The sequence below is a fragment of the Polyodon spathula genome, chromosome 3, assembly GCF_017654505.1.
Source record: "Polyodon spathula isolate WHYD16114869_AA chromosome 3, ASM1765450v1, whole genome shotgun sequence".
Classification (NCBI taxonomy): domain Eukaryota; kingdom Metazoa; phylum Chordata; class Actinopteri; order Acipenseriformes; family Polyodontidae; genus Polyodon; species Polyodon spathula.
Window position 1 is genome coordinate 52,467,792 of NC_054536.1, and position 26,678 is coordinate 52,494,469.

General features: G+C 37.0%; 1 protein-coding gene across 29 annotated transcripts in view; it reads right to left on the reverse strand.

The window, feature by feature from the left end:
• Positions 1-26,678, reverse strand: part of LOC121313165 (band 4.1-like protein 3) — a 115,196-nt gene that overhangs the window by 32,475 nt on the left and 56,043 nt on the right. For all 29 annotated transcript variants that reach the window (XM_041245437.1, XM_041245432.1, XM_041245417.1 and 26 more), the window contains exons 2-3: positions 19,791-19,967; positions 18,902-19,096 (exon numbers count right to left, since the gene is read on the reverse strand). In XM_041245437.1, coding sequence (XP_041101371.1) covers positions 18,902-19,096; positions 19,791-19,967 — 372 coding nt within the window. The remainder of the gene's footprint in view (positions 1-18,901; positions 19,097-19,790; positions 19,968-26,678) is intronic.

Below are 26,678 nucleotides of genomic sequence, written 5' to 3' on the forward strand. Positions count from 1 at the left end.
CAAGCTGTGTTCTCAAGCACTGCCATTGAGTTTGGCTGAAGTTTGCAACAAATATTAAAAACAACCAAACTAATTCTGTAGCAAAATAAAACAGCACATTTAACACCACTGATTTTCTACAGTACGCTCAGCCTCCTGCGTTGCTCAATACACGAAACCCTTGACTAAAAGTAACCTTATAAAACTATACTTTTCTTTTAAAACACATTCTAATTTTATTACATGTATAACAATCTTGACCTACGCAGGTGTCAAATCTAAGTGGATACAGAATTCTATGGGGATACAGAAATCTGCGTAACACCGGGCCGCCTCCCCTCATCCTACGGAGACCCACTGAAGATGTAGCTGGTGCCGGCTGCTGCCTCCTTGGTTGCCGTCATTCTGAAGTGAGAGCCGGACTACCTGTCCTTTGGAGTGCCCATATATTAAAATAAAGGGTGTGTAACGTGTGCACCGATGACTGACAAATGAATAATTTAGCTTGCCTTATTCGTGCATATTATTATATTAGTGAATTATCAGTATGCTATTGTATTGGCTGACATGGGCAGATAACCATCGGCTATCGGTATCGGCCAAGAAGATCTTATCGGTGCACCCCTAGATATTAGGTAATATTTCTTGGAATTATTTTGGAAGTGTTAGCTCTCCTGTATGTCCTTTAAATGCAACACCCCATACTACACTATAGAAGATTCTAGCAGAGTTGACAGACCTTAAATGGTACCTAATTGGACATTGTTATGCACTCTCTCTAATTATTCTAGGTCAAGCTGAAACAGGGTTGGATCATCAAAAGCATGAATCTGCAGCTGCTATTACTGATGTGATACCATTTTTGAAACCTGTGATTATCTTGTCCCCTATTACTTATTTGGCTGAAACTTATTTTCTTGAAGCCTAGCGTCTAACACGTTGAATGCTGTCCAACAAAGCAAAGAATCTTGAAATAGTCCAGTCTATTGTTTTGCATAGGAAACAAGATTACATCTCCTACAAAACAAAAATTGTACACACACCAAAATGTTATACAGTAAATACAGCATACAACTTTGCTAGTGTCAAGCAGTAACATAAAACCTGTCATGCATAATAATTAATCCAATCACTATCAATTCATGCACTTCACTGTCCTAAACTATTTGTTTGTCTTGATCTTTGGCCAAGACAGAGTAACTGGAAAAAAGATGCAGTTTCCAGTACCAGCAGACCTATGGTGTCCAAGTACCTCCTCTGAACAACACATCAGTACTGCAGCCAGAGAGGGACCTCTAAGAGAGGAGAATAAGCACTTGCAGTACTATTCCATTTTCCATAAGCAACCAGTATTCATTAAAACGCCATTATGTAGTCCAAGACACTTACAAAGCAGTCTGAAACTGACTTCAAAATACCACTCAGTTTTAAAAAAGATCAGTGGTATTTGTTCCTCTTGTGCATGTTTGGAGTGGAGATTGGGGGGTGGGTTTGCTAAATACATTCGTGTTGTTCAGCAGGTACAGTATACAGAGAGACCGACATCTCAGAAACAAAATGTCCCTTCTCATCTTTAAAATACCTATGTACAGTACAATCAGTAATGATTTAAAATTACTTGTTCTGTGGCCATCTCTCCCAAATTGACAACTTTGTCAAATATGGCATTCTGGCTCTGCAAGCATCTGGAAATTTCCATTAGGAGATTAGATTCTCTTCCGTATTGTACTTGAGACAACCAGACAGCGCTGCAATGCTTTTAATGACAACAAATTCCTAACCACAAGGTGTGTTTGTTACTGTTAAAACATTGTTGTGGAGGGAGTACTGCCCAGTCAGAGACTATCAGTAAAAAAAAAAAAACAACTGCATTACAATCACACCTCGTTAATGAATGCGGTGGTCACTTCAAACTAATAAGTCAATTAATGGATGCTTGTGTGCGAGTAAATCAGCAAAGGTAAGCTGGTTTGTAGGGCACTGCAGCTCATTCCCGGAAGATCAAGCTAGAAATTAGCTTTGGTAGGATCTGTTGGTAATAATGCTACAGAAAAAAAGAAAAATAAAATCACTAGGAAGAACAAAAGCAAAAGGTACTTAGTCCCTTGAATAGCAGTCTCAGTGTTTGCAATATGCATGTTGGTAAAAATGACATAACCTTGCCATCTCTGAATTTTAATTAAATGCAGAAAAAGTAGTCTGAATATTACACAGACTAAAAAACAATATGCATAAAAGCCATGAACTGATTTTCAACTAGAGAATAAATTATTCACCAAAATGTAGAAGTTGCTAATTAAACTGTTTACAGTTAATCTGTAAAACACAGTAATTTAACCCTACATCAGTATCATGACCATATGGTAAAAGCTTACTGGTGTTATTTAATAGGCTTAGCTTTATTATATTAAAGGTTTGAATTAGACTGACCTAAACAAACACCCTATTTCTGAACTTATGGTAAGCAAGGTCTGTAATACCCTAAGCACTCCAAGATCAGAATCCAACGATGTAATAAACACTACACCTGACAGAGTCCCTCAGGTCTCATTAGAAATGCACAGAAGTGCACATAGTATTACCCATCTAGCATTCAGTAAATTCATTGCCCTTCAAGTCAAACATTATTTAAAATGCCTGTACAGTGTAACTATTCCTCTCACAAAAAACAAAACAAATCACTGTCTACGGTGACTGGTTCCATGCAGCAGTGTGCAGAATATTACAAAATATCAAAAGAAACATAACAGCTGTCATTTAACTCTTAATGCACTTTAACTTGCACTTATCTGCTCCCTATTTTACTGTATTTAATCCTGCACTGAACCCAATCTGTAGTATTTTGTATTTCACCTGCACTCATATCTAACCCTGATGTAACTATCAACACTGTTACCTGCTCTTGAACTGCCTCGATATTAAATCATTTTGTGTTTTGTATTTGCTCTTATTAGGACTGAAGTCATTGTATTTTTTTTTTTATCTTGCTCTTAATTGTACTGTAATTCTTTATGTATTTTTTGTATACAACTGTAAGTCGCCCTGGGTAAAGGCGTCTGCTAAGAAATAATAATAATAATAATAATAATAACAATAATAATAATAATAACAAGGCCACAGCCAATCTCTTACACCTTGTGAATTCGCATTTTCTTTTATGTTCCCATTCATTTTAAAATAGGTACTTTGTGGCTACTAAATACACCCAAGGGCAAAAAAACTTCACAAAACAATTAAAAAATGTCTTTGGCTGAATGTTTTGCCATCTGATATACTGTATTGCCAACAGCGTAAGAATGCAATTTAGATCGGTTTGGTTTGACTTTCTTTTTTTTTTTTTTACGGTAGTATTAGAAGTAAAGGTCACATCTAACATTTATCTGCATTAAGGTTTTATTCCATATGGTTTTGAAACAGAGCTGTCATTAGGACTCACTGAGAACTAGACACAATGCAGTTGCAAGATTCCATGCACCAGCGAGCCTTATTTTATAAGAAACGCAAATAAACACGTTTGCCATCATGAGAAGCTTTGGAGGAGTTGCTGCACCCTAGAGGCAGGGAAGCAGGAAAAGAGAGAGGGGGACAGTCATCTCTCCGTGCCATAATGTAAATACCTTCCATCAGTACAAGGCTCATTCATCAGTGAAATGAAGCCGCCCCTAGAGAGCCAATGCAAAAGAAACTGTCCAAGACAGACACTTAAGCAAGATAGACGATCCTCTTTCCACTGCAAAATGAGTCAATCTTGCAAAAATAGACTCACTTCATCTGAAGCACACCAAACGTAACAAATATTTTGCATGCTTAAATATGCTATACAAATGTGTGTCATCCCTGTAGATAACTTAACAAGCTTTTTAGATCAATTATACATGTAATGTACCACAGGGCTGCTATCTTAAATGTGTGCTTGCATTTACTCATGATAGCTGCAATATCTGCCATGTTCTACTGCAGACATGTGGCAAACAAAAATCAAAAAGTTTTTTTTTTATTTTTTAGTTCTATTGTTATTATTATTTCAAATATGATTTTAATTATTGTTTATTATTTAAATATTTTAAACAGTGCACATGTGCAAAAACCTTACTGTACTATTCAGTACAGTATTCATTTTCTGGACGCAGAACCCACATTTACTTAAAGCACAACAATGCTGAAGTTGGCTTCTTATTCGGCTAGCTTCTTATTCGCGTACCGCAAATGTAACACAAATTGAATAAGTAACTGGGGTATTTCAGGGGTTAAATCACTGTATTAGAGTCCCTCGGTGCACCCATGGACTGTGGCCTGTTTGTCTGCATCAGCTCATCTGCAGAATGACAGTAGTTACTGTTTTGGTATGATGATGATTGATTGGGAGGAATGTGGCTGCAAATCAATTTCCTATCAGTCAATCATATCACTGTTTAACGGAGAGGTGATCCACAATAACAAAGGGCAGCAGATAGGAACCAGGTACACACAGAAATGGCTCAGTGTGTTTTGATGGACTTGCAGAAAATAACTTGATTATGGGATTTTGCAAATCCAAACTTAGAAAATACTGGAACTGAAAAAATGGCTTGATCAAGAAAATAATTTTTAATCACTGCTCAGCTCTAATACTGATTGTGGCTTTTAGAGAGAGCTGTTTAAAGCAGTGAAAGCTTACTGAGACCCTGAGAACCGCATTATAGTGGTACTTTATAACAGTAATGTGCCGAGGACATTAAAGGGCAGGGGCTCCTTGAGAAGAAAAGGTCACTTTTCAAGCACAATACTTCTATGACTGAGTAACAGGGCACTTTTGGGGCATAGGTATAACAGGGTAAATAAATGCCCCTTTTTATCTTTCACATGTTTATTTGTCTCTTGTATGTTTTATTTTTATAGTTGTACATTTATATTTGATTAGTGCACGTTTTATATATTATTGATTTAACACATTGCAATTGATTTATCACTTTTTAGTAGTTTCTCCACCCCACTCACCTTTTATGCCTTATTGAGTATTGACAAACTGAATAATTGTTCGTTTTATGCACCATGAATATAAAGAGCATGTCTCTTGCACACTGGATGACCATCCTGGAGGGTTTATGTCCATGTGTCTGTGCAGGAGAGGGATCAGATGTAGTGTTTGGAATGGAGAGTAGCATAGAAGTGAAAGGAGCCTGGACTGTTCATGATGATACAATGTATTCGGCTGGCATACAATATGCCTGTTTAAACAATGAGCGTGAGTGAATTAAGAGTCTTAGCTTGTCAGACACTGATTGGAGCCTATGGTAAGGAAAGTAAAGAGATTATACAGATATTTTCCCTTGCTCTGAAGTTCCCTTCCCTGCACAGACAATGTATCAAATGTTTGTGTTTTTTTTAACAATGGTTTGTTTTATCCTGTATTTTAAGCCTGGTTAATGAACAGTACCTTTCCTAAATGCACTCAGCACTTTTTAAAAGTACAACATTGCAGTTTGCACTGTGGAGTTCAAATCAATCTTAATTATGATGGAAAGTCTGTAATCGACCACTGGTATATTTTAACAATGTGATGTTGCTACTTTAAACCCTGCTGTCCAATATAAATGTTCTCATTGCTTTTATTCAGTGCCTTGCAAAAGCATTCAGATTCTCTCAGTTTTGACATTTTGTTGCTTTAAAACTTGTAGTCATGACACTTTGAACTAGGAAATAATGTGTTATATACACAACCTACTCCACACATTCAAAGCAAAAACAAAAACTAAACAGATAATATGAAATAAAAATGGAAAAGTCATGATTGCATAAGCATTCAAACCCTCTGCTGTGGCAAACCTAAATTAATTCAGGTGCACAAAATGACAATTCATTGAATGGCCTCTGTCTGTCTGCAATATTAGTGGTTCTCATGATTTCAGAATAAAAACACCTGTCTCTGTGAGGTTCCTTGGTCAGGTAGTGAATTTCAAGCCAGGACTCAACCATGTAGACCAAGGAGCTTTCAAAGCAAGTCAGGGATAAAGTCATTGAAAAACACAGATCAGGAGATGGGTGCAAAAAAATATAAAAGTCTCTAAATATCCCTGTGATATTCTGTCAGTCTACTCAATCATCAAGAAATGGAAGGTGCATTGTACCATCCAGACACTGTCTAGATCAGGCTGTCCCACCAAACTGAGCAGCCGGGCAAGGAGGAAACTGGCGAGGGATGCCCCTGTGAGGCCAACGACAACTTTGAAAGAGCTATAGAGCTCAATGGCTGAGATGGGAGAAAATGTGCATCAGTCAACAATATCCAGAACACTTCACAAAAGTAGCCTGTATGGCAGGGTGGCAAGAAGGAAGCCATTACTAAAAATAAGCCATCTCAAAGCCTGCATGGAATTTGCAACAAAGCACCTGAGTGATCCTGCAAAAACGTGGTAAAAGGTGTAGTGGTCAGACAAGACCAAATTGGAACTTTTTGGTCTAAATGCCAAGCGTTACGTTTGGCGCAGACCCAAAACAGCACATCTCCCAGTCAACACCATCCCTACAGTCAAGCATGGTGGTGGCAGCATCACGCTATGGGGATGCTTCTCCTCAGCAGGGACTGGAAAGATTATTACGATTGAAGGAAAAATGGATGTAGCAAAGTACAGGCAAATACTAGAGGAAAACCTGTTTCAGTCTGCTAAAGAATTAAAACTGGGGTGAAAATTCACCTTTCAGCAGGACAATGATCCAAAGCACAAGGCCAAAGCTACACTGGAGTGGCTTAAGAATAAAAAAAGTGAATGTCCTTGAGTGGCCCAGTCAAAGTCCTGACTTGAATCCTATTGAGAATCTGTGGAAAGACTTGAAAATTGCTGTCCATAAGTGGTCCCCAAGCAACCTGAGAGAGCTTGAGCAAATCTGGAAAGAAGAATGAGCACAAATTGCACCATGCAGGCGTGCAAAGTTGGTAGAGACTTACCCAAAAAGACTTGCAGCTGTAATTGCTGCCAAAGGTGCTTCCACCAAATATTGAGTTGACAGGTCTGAATACTGTGGGTTCTGCGTCCAGAAAATTAATACTGTACTGAATAGTACAGTAAAGTGTTTGCACATTACTTAATGTTTAAATAATAAACAATAAGTAAAATAATACTTGAAATAACAACAACAACAACAACAATAGAACAAAAAAAATAAAAACTATTTCATTTGTTTTTTGTTTGCCATATATCTGCAGTTATGTTTTTTTTTTTTTTTTTTTTAAGCAACCAATAAACAAAGTTGTGGTAATTTTCACCAAAATTCGAATTTATTTTCTTATTGTGGAAGAAAAAAAAAAGAAATGAAAAATGAAAACACGAGACCATATATGATATTGTTAATACCTTTTAGAATTTTGAATGCTTGTTCAAGACTAAATAAATGCAATTCTTTTAGCTTGTCTACATATGACATGCCTTTTAAACCTGGACTAATTCTGGTCGCTCTTCTTTGCACTCTTTCTAGAGCAGCAATATCCTTTTTGTAGAGAGGTGACCAGAACTGAACACAAAATTCTAAATGAGATCTTACTAATGCATTATAAAGTTAACATTACTTCACTAGATTTACAGTGCCTCTCAAAAATATTCACCCCCCTTGGACTTTTCCACATTTTATTGTGTTACAACATGGAATCAAAATGGATTTAAATTAGGAGTTTTTGACACTGATCAACAACAAAGAAGTCCATAATGTCAAAGTGAAAAATAAAATCTACAAATTGTTCTAAATTAATTACAATAAAACGGAAAATAATTGATTGCATAAGTATGTGTCATTACATTTTGGTTGACAGAGGTCAATAGTTACTTAAACACTAGGTATACACTTCATGGTGAAGTGAATGCATAAACAGTTATTGGAAAACGTGTGTAATTTTACTTTGCAATTTCTGTGCCTTTTTACATTACAGCATGTTCTGGGCAAATAGTTACTGGTGAAAGGGGTCTTGATATCTCTCTCTTGTGGGGACATTTCTTTATCTGTAGCATCTTAACTTGGCGAACCGAAACACTGAAATGGGATAGTAGGAGGATACATTGTTATGGGGAAACATTTTTTTTTTTTTTTAAGAAACTTGAATTTTTTATTTTTTTTTCAAGTTTTGTACCTTGTACCTTTTACCATGTTCTGAATTCTGACTTATAACTAGGCTTGCTGCTTTTCAATATTAAATTGGTAAAGCTTGTTAAACATTGAATACATTTATATAACATAAACAACAATAAAACCACACTATTTTTTCTTACCAAAAATAATCAATCATTTAGTTTTTAGCTTGCTTTCTGTCCCGTCTCCATTCCGCTCTGAATTGCTGGGATTCATTTCAGTGGTCCGTTAGAACTGCAATTTCACTATCACTGTCATGATCAGATCTGACAGGTCTCGTTGACTGAAGCAGTGCTAGAATGCTCTCATTCACTTAAATGAGTAAGTGCAAGTTAGTTCTGTTCAACTAGCTAATGTTTTGTTCTGTGCATATTATTTATGATATAATACCAGTGTAACTGATATTTCCCCATAAAATCCTATTCTTAATTATATATGATTACAGGCTACTACTAAACGACAGTACTATCCTGTAATCCCTATTGTGATGACAGATTGTGCTAATATTTTTGATTACAGGCGCACAGATTCAACATTTTTTGAAAGTTCAAGTAGACAATTTTCAAATAGAAAGCTTAAAAGTTAAATAAATAAATAAAAGTCCTCTCGATTTACCGTTGTGTCAGAGGCTGAAAGGTAGAACTTTGTAGCACAGCAGCAAAACACCAGCACTATAAGGAAAACCATCTCCGATCTTGCCATCATCAGATCATACTTGGCAGAGGTCAGTGCGACCGGTAGAAACGATCCCTCACGACAAGCTAGACTACAAAACGGGGAGGAGTATGAACCCCATACTCTGAGGGGAATAACAGGCAGCATTGATCGCCACCTGAAGAGGCACAGGTATTTGCACAACATTTCTTATGGAAGCAGCCTGGACTTCCCCCAAACTCGTGAAACATAAGAACTTGCAGAGCATAAATAATTATTCATACCTTGCTGAACACAAGCAGTGAAAGATCTCTGAAATTCTGGCCAGTACTTCTGGCCAGTAAGTCAGCGTGAAATCTTAGGAATCTGATGTTAGCCAAAAGATAGATACTAACCGACATGCTTAGTTATTATTACAAAGTTTGTGATTTTTAGAAAAGAAAAGATTTGTTTGATTTTATCTGTGTGTGTTTCTTTTTTCTTATTGTGCTGGTATTATACAAAATAAAGTACAAGCTACTGTACATAAATCAGATAGTAAAAAGCCACCTCGGAGTTCTGTGACATCTCAAGAGGCCTCTGCCCTGAATACGTCTTTGGACAGCCCAGAGTCTGTATTTTCAAAGAAACCATGAACCAGTTTGGTGGCTTTTACAGTGTCTGAGTAATATATGCGTAACCTTATGTGCGCTGGCACCCCAAAATGAATGGGGCTGAGTTAAAGCGAAAGATAGCAGCCGAGAATCACGTATGAGAGAATAAAGTTTCGCAGCACTTAAAATATCCAGCACTACTTTTATTTATTTATTTTAACCAGAACTACTCAGAATGCAGCTCATAGTGCTTTCGACACTGACACCCACTTCCTTAGAGATTGTTGTATAGTTTCAGGAATTCTAAATTGGGTGGAAAATATAGTAGCTTGGCATCTTAAAATATCTCTGCTGGATTTTCCTGCACTAAAAGTTGTAGATATGAAGGAAAATGCACAATTCCCGCAATCCTGTGCTGAAATTCAAGCCCTAATACAGATAAGATCACAAAGCTTTGAAATGACAACACTAAAGGTACTGTATATTCCCAAAGCAGAAACTGACATAAAAGGCTGAATTGAGGTGACCCAAATAACTATTTTTGTTCTAGCTTTGCTTTAATCTGGTTAAGAACATGTGACTGAACTGCAAAAGAGCAGGTTAAACATGTCAAATTCAGGACAAGATCAGGTTTAAACCAGCTGTGCATTCACGCAATCAATTCTGAGTATCTTGAATGTTCTTGAATGTTTTGAAAGCTTACTGTAGAAATAATATGAGCTGCAACTTTAGCATACTATACCACTTAGCACTATCAGATATCCACTAAATGTAATTAAAGCTCCCTGGCCGCCTTTTATCCAGGACACATCACATACATACTGTAGCAATAGCTGAAACAGACCAGAAGTGGACAACATTCACATAAGTGTTTTTTCTGATTGCATCATAGTAGTGATGCTCTGATTCTTAGAGGTTGGATTACACCCATACTACAGGACAGTTTCTCTAGCGACTTGCAGTACAACCAATGAACAGAATTGAATACAACAGTGAAGGCCAATGGCAACAACAACTTTACTCAGGACAACACATTTTAATGCTTTTTGATCTCTCAATCTAAAGCCAATACTAATCTACCTAAATCCAATGCACTGCTAAAACCCCTCTAAGCACATTGGTTCCAAGACCTTGATACAGCGATCATAATGTATTAGTGCTTTTCCTGTCACCATGGCATTTAGTCTAATGAAATAAAAATAAAAAAAAACAACAACTCTGATTTACACCAAACTTGGTTCTTGGGGTTGTTTGAGGCAGAAAAACTCAAATTAAGAGAGTGACCAGGTAAAAGGGTCAAAAGTTATAGGTCAAAATGTGTTGATGGGTACCTTAACGTTAACCAACATTTTACTCAAAACGATTTGCGCTACACACTTGTGGGAGGTGTCATTTTACTGTAAACTCGCATGGCAAATTAAAAAAAGATACAAAAAATGCATACCATAACCCTGGTTCCCTGAAAAAGAAATGTAACCATTACATACAGTGTTTAGGTAAACACAGCAACGGCATATAAGACAGTAAATATTGTAAAACACTCCTGCCAATTCGACAGCGCAGTGTAGCTAAAAAGCATTAACACTGGCAGTGTCTCTGTAGTGCGAAAAGCGACTGGAAAAAAAGAGACGGCTAACGCAGGATACTGTCCGAGTACAGACGCAGACTCTAGTACAGAAGACAATTAGAAACTTGCTAAAAATACATATAATATTTATTAAATATTGTAACAAAGCCTCCCTGCTAAGGCTGGTTTGTACCTTTCAAACAGCAGACCCAGATACCAGAACTGCATGTTTAGCACTTTCTGTACTCACAGTAACAAACCACCAACACAGACAAGCTTTTATACACAAGGACATTACACTAATTACAAACACTTAACCAACAATTAAACATAACGATCTCCAAGTGCTTCCCATTCAGCCCTAGAGGCTTCTGGGACCTGTAGTCTTTTAGGCCTATGGCCTGACACCTCTCCCGTGCACTACAAAATTATCACACACACAGTGAATACCCAGTAAATACACAAGCAGGACCACAATGCACACAACACTATATATATATATATATATATATATATATATATATATATATATATATATATATATATATATATATATATATATATATATATATATATATATATATAAAATCTTTGCTTTGTGGATGAGGGAAAAAAGTTACAAGAAATAGATGTTTACAATTATTTATTACAGCAAAAAATTTTCATACCCTGACATGGAAAATGAAATTACTAGCTAGTTGAGGCATCTTTAGCAATAATAACCTCTTTTAAATGATTAGGATATTTGTCAATGAGCTTTTGGCATGATTCTTTAGTGATTTTTGACCATTCTTCAATGCAAAATTGTTCCAGTTCATTCAAATTCCAAGAGTTCTCTTGTGCACAGCCTTCTTCACGCCATTCCAGAACCTTGATTTTATTCTTCTTTAACCATGCTGAAGTAGATTTTGAGGTGTGCTTTGGATCGTTGATGTGTTGGAACATCCAGTTCACTCTGAATATCTTTGGCAGTCAATCTCGGATTGTTATTAACCTTCCTCGCAATTCTTCTACATGTTCTTGCTGAAAGACCAAGGGAGCGTTGTGATGGTACCATGATGCAATACACATTCTAACTCCTTCACGTCTTCAGTGTATATACATTGCTAATTTATATAGACATTTCAATGGCCGTTGCTATTTTGTAATTTGGTGTTATTCCCCCTGTGGAGGCAGAACTGTAATTGAATAGCCATTTATTTTGGCCTGCAGAAGGCGCTGTCATCACTGGCCTGAATACCAGCAATGGTAATCAGGACCATAGGGTTACCAATACAGGCCATGGTTCCCCTTTTAATCACACATGTTCCCTCGGATACATAACAATATCTTTTATTTATTATTTTCTTTCTCTAAGCTGGCTGTCTTCCTCAGCCGTGCTTGCCTATTTTGGTCGCTCGCTTCAACCACTGGCGTTCCTGCCTGGTCTTACGTTATGTTTACGCTCGCCTTCTCGGTCAGCGTCTCTGTGTATTCCCAATCACGGCCAGCCGAATGCATAGCCAAACGCAGTACTTATGGGCCGAGCAATCCCCCAAAGGCCCGTCTCTCAGCCACTCAGAGAGAGGGAAACACACCCTCTTCCCCACCTCTCCGTGTCACCACCATGACTGACAGGCGAACCTTACTTGGCTGCTGCCCTCTTCCTGCAGAACCACATATGAGCCATACAGTCAGCACAGACCTCCCCTGTTACACCCCCAAAACACCAAATGCTAGAACACACACTAGGCAGATAATTATTAGTTATGCTCAAATTCTTACAAAAAAAACAAAAAAAAACACTGAGTAAGTAGCTATGACATGGTTCAAGTAGCAGCTTCATGAATTACCAGAGATAACGTACTAGCGAACGGTAAACAATCTTGAGAAGTACATAGACTTCTGTTTTCGTTTATTTTTGTGTAATAGGCCTACATTCTCACTACCTTATGTAGTTCTGCTTTTTAACTAGTAAAACATGTACTTTCATGAAACGTATATACTTACAAACAGCATATCAGGAATCAAGTGTCCATCAATGCACCATAACAAAACTTTAAATCCTTTCCAACTGTAAATTCCAAGAACTGTGAAACTATATAAAAGTCTCTGAAATGTACATCTAACACGTACATCCAGCTGTTCATCATTGTGATGCAAAGCACTCTCCATGGCATGATGACGTTTTTTTTTTTGTTGTTTTTTTTTTTCCTGAAGGCCACGTTGCTTGTACAGGTTGTACAGGTTACAGTGGTTAGCAAACTACAGTTGTGCAAATACAGAAACAACTAATATCGTTATTAAACTCCAGCCAGTTTTCCTGAAAATCTATCTAACTTCCCCTTCACTGATATTGCTTATTTGTGCTGTTGTATCACTAAGGCTGTATTTTTTCATGGTGACCATGGATTTTACAATTTCCATGAATTAGAACCAGTGTTGTTTAATAATAATATCCAATTCTCTGTGAAAATCTCAATTTCTGAAAGAACACTATTTTTAGCATTTAAAAATGCATTCACTTAAACGTTTGCTTCACCAGCGACCAACATGTTATATAAAATCCAGTGAACTTGCTTACACTATATTATGAAACACATGGCACATAGGGTTTTAAAAAAGTTTTAATTACTGGACACAGACAAGCGCTATATTTAGCTGTTGTTGACAGGATGACCGAGTTTAGTAAAAACAAATACCCTGAATATTTATTCTTTGCCAAATTATCCTTTATATTTTTTCATTATGAAAGTTTATGCTGTTTTTAAATTAGATTTTGTGATACTGTACCATTTTATTTTTACAATGGAAAAGTGACCTATATTTTATTTATGTAACAATTAGAGTGTGAATCACTCAGAAAACATTGTGTTTGTCTGAATTAACATTTCATCAACATAATAGGCTCTCTGTATTTCTTTTTTGTTGTTTTATGAATGAGTATTAAATCACCATGGTGCTCTTGGGTTAGGTTTATGTTTTGCCTTTTTGCCCCATAGAACTGCCTTATTGCCCCTGAAATTTCATGCCCAATGAAGACAACATTGCCTTGCCGTTCATAACCTTAACTTCATGCCCTGGACCTTGAATACTAAATTAGTGAAGACTTGTGTATCTGTTTTTCTAATACATCAACCAGACCCAAAGCAAGTTTGTTTCAACACTACTTGACTATTTCTAGTAGAATTATATAAATAGAAATGCTTTTTATTTCATTACTCTGACACAGGCCATTTAACTGAAAGCACAAGGGGGATAAAAAACACACACTGCTCCAAATCACTTAATTTAACCAATCCTAAAGCTCTTCTGTTGAGACGTGGATGAGCCTCATCAGCAGAATCAATCACATTGAGATTTACTAAACAGTTTAAACAAGTATGTCAAGGACACTCATCCCGCCACGGCTGTACGTTCAAAATTAGAGCTATCAGCACGACAACATTCTGATGATCGTGACACATGATCAACAGTATTACAGAAAAGTAAAGAAGAACTAGCAATAAAATTTTGCATCAAAATTCCACAATATGATAAGCGATTCTCCAGATACACCTATTGTACAGACAGACACCCTGCTATATCCCCAGAATCCGATATTCTCATACTTAAAATGTTACTACGAGGTTTCATGACAAATAGACAAGATAAGCAGCTTTCCAGATATATGCAAAAATATACAGTAGGTGCAACATATAGCTACTGTATTAACTGTCAACTTTTCAAACAGAATTTTCTCTATTTTAAAACCTGAGCAAAGAGTAATTTTGTATCAAAAGCATATCAAGCATTATAAAAATCAGGAAACATAAGCAGTTTAAATTTTAACAACCAAAACTATCTAAATAAACTGATCCATCCACGATTAGAGCAGAACACAACTGTCTAGTTTTCTTTTTGATATCAAACTGAAAAATGGGGCAGTAATCATCATGCAGGTCAGTCCTAGCTGGAGCAGACTTATACTGGCACATCATTATATAAATACGAGGCCCCAGAGTGTTTCCTTGCAGGGCACGTTTACATGACAGTACATTTGAGTGATGAACAGTTATAGCTAGTATTCAGTCAGATTAATAAGGTCTGAACCAGCCTATTCCAACTCTCCTTGCTCATACAAAACAACTAATTTCCCCAGGTGAAGTTCACATACTGCAAGATCGGTCCTGTCTTAGATTTGACAGCTGTTAAATATATTGTGGGATTTAATATAGTTATACAGATAGTTAGGCACAAACCAATCAAGTTTTTCTATTCTGGATACCTTTTGAAGTGACTACTATATGCAATGGTGTGCAATTCATGACACGGCGCCCAGGGCAACAAAACTTGCGTGAGGTACAACAGCATTACTGTCATACTTCGCCCGTTGTACAAGTACTTTTTTTCTTCTTTTGTCACAACATTCTGTTAGAAAAACTCCCGCAGATTTCTAGGGAGTCAAGCAAGGTCCTGAAAACTCTAAAATACCGAAGTCTTGCACATACAAATGAAAAAAAAAAAATGGTAAGAGTACACAAATGCACATAATACTTTTAATTCACAAACCCTCAGATCACATACGGTAAAAAAAAGTTAAATTAATGAAACAATATTATTACATTGCCTTTTGTCTATAGCAGGACCCAGTAAAGTTTGACCATCACCGTTTTTCTGGGTAAGGTAGTTTAGAAACAGATCCTTTAACCCTTCCGCTCCGGTGAACATTCTACCTGTTTGAGGTCTGACTGACCTAATGTGACTTTCTGCTTGTGTATCAGGACAACCATCCACCGAAACTATACCATACTATACCTTTCTAAACAGCAGAGAATCTGAAGATCATTAAGAGAATAACACTTGCACTCCATGATGAAAGACACCCTACGATTACCTAGTTTGAATGTAAAAAAATATGTTTTAAAATGTACTTGGAAATGTATTTTTCTTTAGAAACGTCTCCATAAGTGTAATCTAGTGATCTCCAACCTAAAAACTGTAAAAGTTATCAGTGGTAGTCACAATACTCGGGAAGTATGATCAGAAAGAATGTGATAAGTACCATGTCTGGTTTTCATTTTACATCAAATCGTTTGACGGGCGAGTAATGTGAAGAAGTACACCATCAGATAGATCTGTCAACTCACCAACATCTTCTATCTTTCGGGTCGGTGGGGTCGGGCTGGTAATGCTGCGCTTTAAAATCATGGTATATGCAGAAATTAGGTACCTCTATTGGCCTGGTGTGTGAAGTCTGACTTGCCATGTATAATGCACAAAAATGTGATGGGCTCAGTTTTGGCAAGTATGTTCTGAATTACGTTTTCTTGATTTGATTTCATGAATCAAAAATTATTATTAAATCACTAATTGATTATTTATTGCTTAATAAAAGCTAGATTTTAAAAGTTATATTCTACTTGTGTGTGTGTTTTGTGGGACGGTGAGGGGGCAAGTAGATTTTTAAGAACAAGTAGATTTTTCTAGCATTTTGTCCCACAGACAACAATGTGACTGAAAACCATAGGGTGTCTAATTGTGAGGTAGTGGTTTTGCAACCCCTCAAACTCTCTGTGACACCTTTCCTCTCACTTTGAGAACCCCTGGCCTATTGAAAGAGCTTGTCAAAGGATAATTAATAGTCAGAAATCTTCTGACCCTTGCAGAACATTGGAGCAGTTCAACAAGGTCTTTCTTTGTTTGTTTTTTGCCATTAGTTCAGAAAAATGAATCCTTGCAAATTATAAAAAAGCAACTTTGTTTAACAGCTTTTAAATGGCAAGTTAACCCATTCAACTATGTACGTATGTTATTTAAGGAAATTCATATAATTCATATTTGTTAATTAATGCCACGCCACGCGTACTTAATTCAAGTATAATGGAATTGCTCAAACATTCTTTGGATTCATCATAGATCTATTAGCAACTCTTCAAAGCAAATACATGGCTGTAAAACCACTAGTTCGGTTTAAATATACTTAACCAAGAAAAGGCAATTGTAGTTGCAAAGGCAGACAGTGCTTGACATTTACTCAAGACCCATAGAACAAGACAAGAGGCGATCTGATTGATTACACCGTGTTACAAATTTTTTTTTTTTTTTTTTTGGTTCCTGGGTAGCAAGTGTTATTTCCTAATTGCTTATGCCTCAAAAGTATAGAAAATGGCTATTATTCCCCATAAACTTTGCTTTTGTGACCAGGACAGTGATATTTTGAAATTTACCTATTTTCCAGAACATTCCAGATAGATTCAGTGCTGAGTAAACTTGGAGTAACTTCTAGAACTTTTTAGAACTTTCCAGTAATATAAATAGTAGTATAAATACAGGGCCTTAAGCCCACCAGTTCAGTTTAGTTCCAGCTGCTTAAGTGGATACATAGCTGCATTTTTCTGAGATGGCATCAATAGGCTGCAATGGTGGCATTCCTGATGGGTCTCCAAGGCGGTTTTACCAAGTTTCCCTGCTATCTTTGCCTTTGGAACAGCAGGGACACAAAGGCGCACTACCACAGGCGGGACTGGCCACAGCGGACAGAGTTGTCTGTGGGGAGGAATAACGTCAAGTGGGAGCCACTGGTGGACTCCCGGAAGGTGCTGATGCCACAACTGCACATCAAATTGGGCCTTATGAAACAATTTGTCAGAGCTCTAGATAAGGAGTCGGCAGCCTTCAAGTACCTTCAAGACTTCTTCCCTAAGCTGTCTGAGGCAAAGGTCAAAGCCGGTGTCTTCATCAGACCAAAAATAATGAAGATCCAGGAGTGCAATGAATTCCCCAAGAAGCTCACTAGTAAGGAGAAAGCGGCTTGGAACAGCTTTGTCGCAGTGGTTCGGGGCTTCCTGGGCAATCATAAGGCCGAAAACTATGTGGAGCTGGTTGAGACTCTGGTGAAGAACTATGGCACAATGGGCTGTAGGATGTCCCTCAAAGTCCATATCCTTGATGCTCATCTTGGTAAATTCAAGGAGAACATGGGAGTGTACTCGGAGGAGCAAGGCGAGCGCTTCCACCGGGATATACTGGACTTTGAACGCCGCTACCAAGGACAATATAACGAGAACATGATGGGAGACTACATTTGGGGGCTGATTCGTGAAAGTGATTTACAGGATAATCGTAAATCCCGAAAAACTACTCGCTTCTAAATCTTTTGTAGTGATTTTTGTATTACTTTAGTATAAATACATGTTAATTTGGATTTATATGTTGTTTTTTCCTGACTTTATGAGAACGAAAAGACTGTTTTCTCATTGAAAATAGGTACATTTCAAAATATCACTGTCCTGGTCACAAAAGCAAAGTTTGTGGGGAATAACAGCCATTTTCTATACTTCTGAGGCATAAGCAATTAGGAAATAACACTTACTACCCAGGAACAAAAATTGTGTTACACAGTGTTAGTCACTGTAGCATAAAGGTTTTTGATTTCTTGGTCTCGTCTCCCAAAGTAATCAGCAAAATGAGTAATTTAAAAACCTCTTGAGGACAGAGCGCTGCTCATTCTATGGCCAGATGAAACCAGTTGTAACAGAGAAAAAAAAAGCCACTCAACAATAGAACATAGAAATTAATTTAGCAAGCAATCACCAAGGTGTAGCCTAAATCAGAGGTTCCCAACAGGTTTTATTTATTTACTGATATATATATATATATATATATATATATATATATATATATATATATATAATTAGTCCGGGGTGGTCCCTGAAGAATACCCCCAAAGTAATCTACTGCATATATCCACTAGCACACTCCAAAAGCAATACATATTCTACAACACACGTAACAGAGCATCTCAACAAAGAATCTTTGTGCTGCATTACAATTCAAAAATCTTTTTTTTGTAAAAATCTCCTGCTTTAAAAATTATATTTGTTGTAATGCAGATTTGTCTTAGTGTTATCTAAGACACCAACACTTGAATAGTATGTAGTTTAAATTTGGTATTGTGAGGTATTTTCCCATGCATGAAGTGGCCTGCATGAAATTCCATAAAAGTATGATAGATGACTGGAGGAAATGAGGAGTAAACAATATTACTTACCTCCACCACACAGGAGTAATCTGAGCCGTCCAGCAGAGTGACTTTGCACTGCATGTTTTTGGGCTTCTTCACCACTTTTAGAGGAGATGGTTTGGAGAGTTTGCTCGAAGATGACTTCTGAGACGCCTTGTCGTCTTCAAACTGTTGGTATTCAATTTTACTGACAGGTTCTACCTCTCCGTCTCTGTCTCCATTCTACAAGTGAACAAATAGGCAGTCTTTCAGAAAAAGAGAAAGTGTACCCTGTCCAACACTACATATCTATACAAAAAGAGAACTAATGAAACACTTTCAATATCTTACAAGTACAGAAACTGAAAAAGCCTTTTTTTTTTTTTTTTATACACAAGTACTGAAAACCTGAGTGGTGGAGTTATCTTTACTAGACTGATAGAGCATTTTGAGTGGGATTATCTTCCTTGGCCTACATGCAGTTAAACATTAAAGCAGCAGCAACTTTAGTTGAAATGCTGGTTTAAGAGAATCTGTAAAACAAGACAGTTTTCCTTTGACGTGTAAATCATGAATGATATTACTTAGTTGAAAAACAAATATTGATAAAAATATGTACCTAGCTTTATTAGTACAAAGTGAATGTCTTTACAGCGGACAGGATGTGTCATTTTCACCTCACCAGGTCTGCAACATTCTGCATTAAAGCATTCTTAAAAGTAATTGTAGCTAATAAAACAGTTCCATCAAATTTTCTCTACCATGAACATCCATTCATTATATAGGTCTCAAATGCAGTTTTAGTAAACATGTATTTATATTGGAAATGAAAAATGGGTAACATTTATGGACTATATTTTGTTAGGTACAATCACTTTACTATCTAGTTTAAGTGTTTAACCCTGGACCATGGTGGCAGGAGGCTGCCTTCACTTGCCTGTTCCTTCTTCACGGGAGTGCTGTGTGCGGCAGCGGCAGGGAACTGCTTGGTGTCAAACTGCTGCACCTCCTTGGGTGGTGGCGGCTGCTGCTGCTGCTGCTGCTGCTGCTGCTGCTGCCCCAGACCCTTCTTGCTGCTCCTGCTCCTGCTTGGACTCAGAGTCTGACCCTGTTTCTGTGGTCATGATGGATTATTCTGAAAAACAAAAAATTGCTGTGTTAGACAACTGCTATTGAGGACACTTAAAAACATTTCCTGTTTGTAGATTCTGTAAAAGGTTGTAAATATCCAGTATATTTGAATGTTGCAGCATAAAATCATTTTGTATCGCTGGTGTATTATATTTTTTGTCCTACATTTTATACTCCTGCCACTGTACAATGTGCCAGCAAAGCTGTAACATTAGAGAAGCCAACCGTGTAGACAGTTTAGTCTAATCATATTCATAGCACATGTTAATAAATTGGCCAAGTATTTTGCTTATTTATTTGTAATAACTTTGTGGTTTGTAGTACATTGTGATTCAAGCACAAAACAAAACCTTCCAGGAAGCAAACAAAATGTCTACTGTACAAAGTACAGTGCATGGTACTTTCACAAGTGTACATTAGGAGATAAACCGTAAATACTTCAAATACTCAGCACTTTAAACTCAATATTTCACTTTATTTCTGATCACTGAACAAAGACTGTCACCTGCCTTGTGCTATAAACAGCTCCCCATATTGTACCTCAGAGGGGTATGCTTTTTCGCACCTCCAAGTAGGAGTTTAATTTTGTCTCCATGGAAACAAGAAACCCATAGTGACAATCTGCGCGCAAAATAAATCTGCTCCTGGTTAATTTGACAAGAATGTTACAGGGGCGGATGCAGACTTTCATGATCCCCCCCCAGTTCGGAAGTATTTCCCCCCCCCCTAAGGACTATACTTTGTATGACAATTTAATTAAACAATAACTGAAATTAATGAACTGGGGGGGGGGGGGCGACCCCCCCCCGTTTAATCCAAAAATAAATAAATAAATAAATAAATTGTAAACCCCACTGGAACTCTTACATTCAGAATGACACTTGCCAATGCAGAACCGCCCCTGCCGGATGTGTCTTCTATTTTAAGTATAATCTATTTACACTGTGCTCTTCAAACGGATGTACTTCAACCCAGGCACTCACACTTCAATGTACATTACACAGTACCATACATGACTGCCACCTTTTCAAGGCTAAAGTACAGTGTGTTTCTAGAAGTACTGTACTACTTATTCCTCATTCTCTGTGGGCTTCAACCAGCTCTAAAGGCAATCAAGAGCTAAATGGCTGTACATTTCAAGATAGAAACCTAGCCTTAAGTCAGTCACTCTCCTCAATCTTGTCTCCTGCAAATCACAGAGATCCGACATCTGAGACAAAGGAAGATTCGCAGCTGACAGTCAGTTTAATTAGATGTACTCATGCCAAGCAGTTTGTAACAAATACACTTCCTACAGTACATGAAAGAAGGCTTGGCCCCAGACACTGACAAAGTGGGAGGAAAACAAATAAAAATTAGAGTGACGCACAAATATTTGATGCTTTCCTGGTAAAGAAGCTCAAAAGACATTTCCTTCCTTGAGAGTTTCATTTTTGTCAGGTTCCTTTCTAGCTGACAGCTATTGTACAAAAGGCAAAATGGAGCCTGAACCTGCCTGGTATTCTGTGATACAATCATTTTAAAAACAAACAAACAAACAAGATCTATAGTTGTAGAGCTTTACCCACTGTTTAAATTGGATCGTATTTTGTTGTTAAACAAACTGTACATCACTGCAATTACTGAAACTGGGTAACAGTGTGGCTCATATGAGAGATGGGTTTCTTCATTCATTTGAAATAAAATATTTTTGTAAAAGTAACTAACAAAGAGGCCTGTGGTAGGGTCAAGTGTGCAGGCAAACAAATTTGGATAAGGTCGTCCTTACTGTACTGTAGCTGGAAAGGAGATTAAATCTTCAAGCAAATAAAAAGGTGTTGCAAAAGGAGAAACATCAGAATAATTTGACTACTGAAGGGGTACTGTATAATCATCCAAAATACAACCCACACCTAGTTTTTAAACATCAAATTCCCCCAGAAAGCACATGTATTTTCAACAGATGCAGCAATGACTCAACATGCTAAACAAGGTATAGGAGCAGGGTCTTGTGATGAGGAGTCAGCTGATACTGCACTCAAAAAAAGCAGCTACAACCCTGGGAGCTTTCATTTTCTTTAGAACGCACATATTGTACAGCATGTGTGTCTTTTCTAGCTCAAAAGTAAATAGTACAGGACCCAAAGCAGTGATCACAATCCATTCTCATTGTCATACATCACATTGAACAGTACAAAAGACTGATCAGTGCTGCAGCACTCTGCATACTGCGCCATGTATTGTACAGTACCAGTGCGATGGCACTCTCTCCTCAGGCTAATTACATAATGCCTCTCCATTTCCTATCTGCAGAATCATTAGCTCCACCTTCACCTCATCTGCAAGCCTGAATCACAGCTATTTAGATACCACTTTCTTGCTTCAGTTCTCTTTTAGGAACAGAATAGAGGACTGCTGTATATATTATGTTACTGTAGTGTGTGATCATACCAACCTCTCCAACATATTCCTACTTACGGTTATCCTCATCTTATTTTCCAACTTTAATATTCTAACTTTCTCTTCTCTACTGTATGGCCCACTCACACAGAAAAAAAAAAAAGCCAAGTATGTGCTTGCACTGATGCAGGATATTATGTGAATGGGTTATGCCTGTAACACTTTATGAAGGCAATAGAACCACCTCAGAGGATGATTTACTGTAGTGTCAGCAGAGCAGTCTGGAATCCTACAGTACAGTATGCTGCCACACACCCTGTCGAGTAATAAGTCACCTCTTGTTTCCTCCACAACATCTTGCTGTCTAATACACGGTTGACATTTTGCGTTACACATTTGAATGAAAAAAAGGGGGCATGTGAGCAACAGAGCTAGCAGCTGCACCACAGAGATAAGATGGACACAAATAAAGGAGATAGTTGCTTCCGCATCCAGCGCTCAAAGAATATTACAGACATTTGCAGAGTTTTTTGAGATGTTATAGTAATAAAATAATGACTTGGATCACATTATTGATGTTTTGTCAAGTTTGATGATAAAACAAGTGATCAGGAGAGGATTTATCAGTAAGCACATCTATAAAGAGGTATGTGAAAAATACAGCGAACAAGAGCTGTGGCATGGCTGGAAATACAGTACTGATGTCATTTTGCCATGCAATGCATTTTAAACCTGTTACTCTGGGGAAAAAAAACAAAAACAGTGTATGTAAAATAAACAGTGCGTGTGAAAATAAATTGAACCTGACACTCTTGACAAGCGCTGAATAAATGGACTGCAAAGGGTTAACATAGAGTCACTTAAACATCTGTACATCACAGAATTGACAATCGGCAAGAACACTTGCATTCTGTCTTCTGCACCAGCGAGTACACTGTATCCCCTCTCCCTAGCCCCTTCAAAACGTTTTATTCTTCTAATTTGTTTCCTACATTGCACATGCATTAAAAATAAAAATTGTGACTACGCTTCTACTCTGTAAATCAGCATATATGCTAAAACATTAACACCCATTGTCTTCCTCTGTTGCCAGTAGTCGTAGTAACAAATATTTCAAAGCAGGAATATCATTGACAAAGCATTGTGTGTGACTGGAGACAAGCCACAAAACCTATTAGTAGCAACTACACTTACACTGTAATTTTGGAGTGTGGCTCTCACACTCAGAATGTCAAGGATAAAACATTCTTTCTAAACGTTTAAACCACAACTAAATTAAATGTAGGCTATAAGCTTTTAATTTTATTTATTTTTATTTGGATTTATTGACTGGTACAATAATACTATAAGTGCTTGGTGGCTACCTCTAATGATGCGGTGAGGGATTTTCTTGAGTGCCCCTCACAACAAATAAGTGTATGAAACAATTTCAACATGTTTAGCCACTGAACAAATGTATTCAGATTTTACTAAGCATACGCCAGTTCAAGATACTGTATCTAAAACTTGATACTGTTTAAAAGAACGTATTTCCTAGTTTTACATCTCAAAGTAGTTGTCAGTACAGTTTGATTACTTGGTCCTCTGCTTCTCATGAACTACAGAATACAAAACCCAAATCCGTCAGCAGTCTTCAGCTATAAACACTCATGGTTAGTCTGCCTGAATCTGATTTGTTTGTTTTTTCTCAGTGGGTTGGCTTTGCTCTAGCAGAAAGATTAACTGCCCCCTTCCCTGTTCCCCAGAGGTGAATGCCTCCAGCAGGAGAAAAAGCGGATGGCTGTGCTTTACAACATAAACAAAGTGTCTCAGATGAGTGGAGCAAGAGCTGGGCTAGAGCTAATCCAAGCACCTGCATCAAGAGCCAAATGTTAAGACAATTACTACCAACAAAATTCCAAATTCCTTTCCAGTTTACTAACGATAAAGTCACAACCAAACCTGTACCACCAATAATACCTCAGGTAAGGACTAGAGCTACAGTAAACAGGGTCTCCAAAATCAGATGAACAGTTCTAAAAAGGCTGTATAAAGACGTCTTAAAAAAAAAAAAATATAATAATAAAATCAGTGTGTAAATGCTTTGTTGATACAGTATGGCCCTTGATGGCTTTTTACTAAACATGTTAACCTTCCAAAATAAACAAAACACACACACATACACACAATACAATATAAGAGTATTTACTGCATGGTGCTGGGATTTTCATATTTAGATATTTGCTCATTTGCTAAATGTTATCAAAGCCATTATATACAATGCTGTATTAAATGCTGAAAAATGTACTCCTCTCAATTTGTTTCTATAAAACAAAGTATGTCATACACCAGTATATTTCATGGTAAAAACAAAGCAGACAGCATTCTATTTATTTTATAATAATCCCTGCCATTGTTGTGTCTTCACAAGAAACAAAGTAGGCATAGATATATTTTCATAAAGTAATAACATAACTTTACTGGAAATAAATGTGGAAATGGAGGTGTCATTACATTCCACCTTTAAACTGATAAAAGTCAAATGGTGAATATTTTACTAAATACAACATTGACTGGATTACTCATCATCCCTTTTTAAAACAAAGCTACAGGCAATGCAAGTTCCCACAATTTAATATTTTATATATCAAGATTGACCCAATTACATCTAAAATCATTATGTTCAACAGCATTGTGTCTTGAGTGAACATTATTGTTTCAGATGAATCACAGTATAAGGACAGCAAGGGGATTATCTGTTTGAAACAATGCAGCACATTAACTGGATTGGAAATACTTCAAACAAACCATTGTACACAGGAGAAAGGATTTCCATCATTCAAGGGCCACCTAGAAAACCATTTGATTAGATACTGGGACATAACTTGTGCTATACAACGTCCAAGTTTCACGTACTTCAAGTCAGGGGTTCCCAAACTGTGGTCCGCAGCCTACTGTCTAGGGATGTGCTTTTGGTACATTTTTATGAATGTTTAAATGCTATGCAGGTGTCAGCATTTAAACAGTTAAACCATATCTACACACACACTCTTTACATTAAATTATGATGTACACTGACAGCCTTGGTTAGTACTTTCCAAGCAAAGAAACCTTAAATAAGCAAATAACATTACAAAGTAAAAAGAAAAAAAAACAAAAAAAAACACACGTACACACCAAATTATATAGTGAATTGATGTCATCTGATTGAAATTTTTGATTGGTTAATTTATGGGCATTAGTTTATTAACCGGTAGATTGATCCTTGCACATTTTTAATAAAGGTAACAATCTCATAGCGGCTGTCCTGCATGTAATACTACAAAATCTAAAAAAACTACAATCTAAAAAACAATATTAAAAAGCCCAATGGGGATTTGATCTTTTTAAAAGCATTTGTATTACTATTTCTCTCTTAGTAAATGTCTCTCTTTGTATTAGTGCTGCACTATGATGTACCTGTGCTGGCCCTGGAGGCACAAAGTGAATAAAATAAACTAAACTAAACCTTTTACATTATATTCATATCAAAGAAGAAAACAAAAACAACAGTAATAATAAACAGTAATAATAAATAATAATAATAATAATAATAATAATAATAATAATACAGCTGCATATGATTTGTTATATTAGCGCTACTGTTCTGGGTCTATATATATATATATATATATATATATATATATATATATATATATATATATATATATATATATATATATATAGGTATAAACCACGACGGGCCATGCGGTTCCCATGATATATACCATGTCTGGGGTGGTATATATATCATTGGAACCGCACAGCCCGAAGTTGTTTATACCGCTTATAACACTGCTACCTGTCATTTGTGGGAAGAAAAATAATTAAAACACATTTAAGTTATGACAAAACCAGAAACTTTTATTGTGTATACATCTGCAGTGTAATATAGTCCCCAAATTTTATTTTATTTAATTCATTGTTCGCTTACTAACGTTCGTTTATTGTGAATTTCTGCATCGAAAGTGCCATCTCACTAGAAACTAGAGGACTGAATACAAACTGTGATGATGGGTGGAGTTTCAAATGACATTAGGAAGTAAAGGGAGCAGCTGCGATGGAGACTGAAGCCGGATCTTGAAGTGAGTTTGTGAACTCGTTATATGCGAGGCACACATATTCTAGTACGTGTTCATCCTTTTGGATCTCAAAATATGTTTTTGTTAGTTGTAGGACACCCTCGCGTCCAAGTCGTGACAGATTAAGTTGACGATCGAACCAGATTTTACGCACCAATCTGACTGCGGTGTCAGGGGACAGTACCTCAGTTTCCCGCAGACAATTCAGGCCGGTA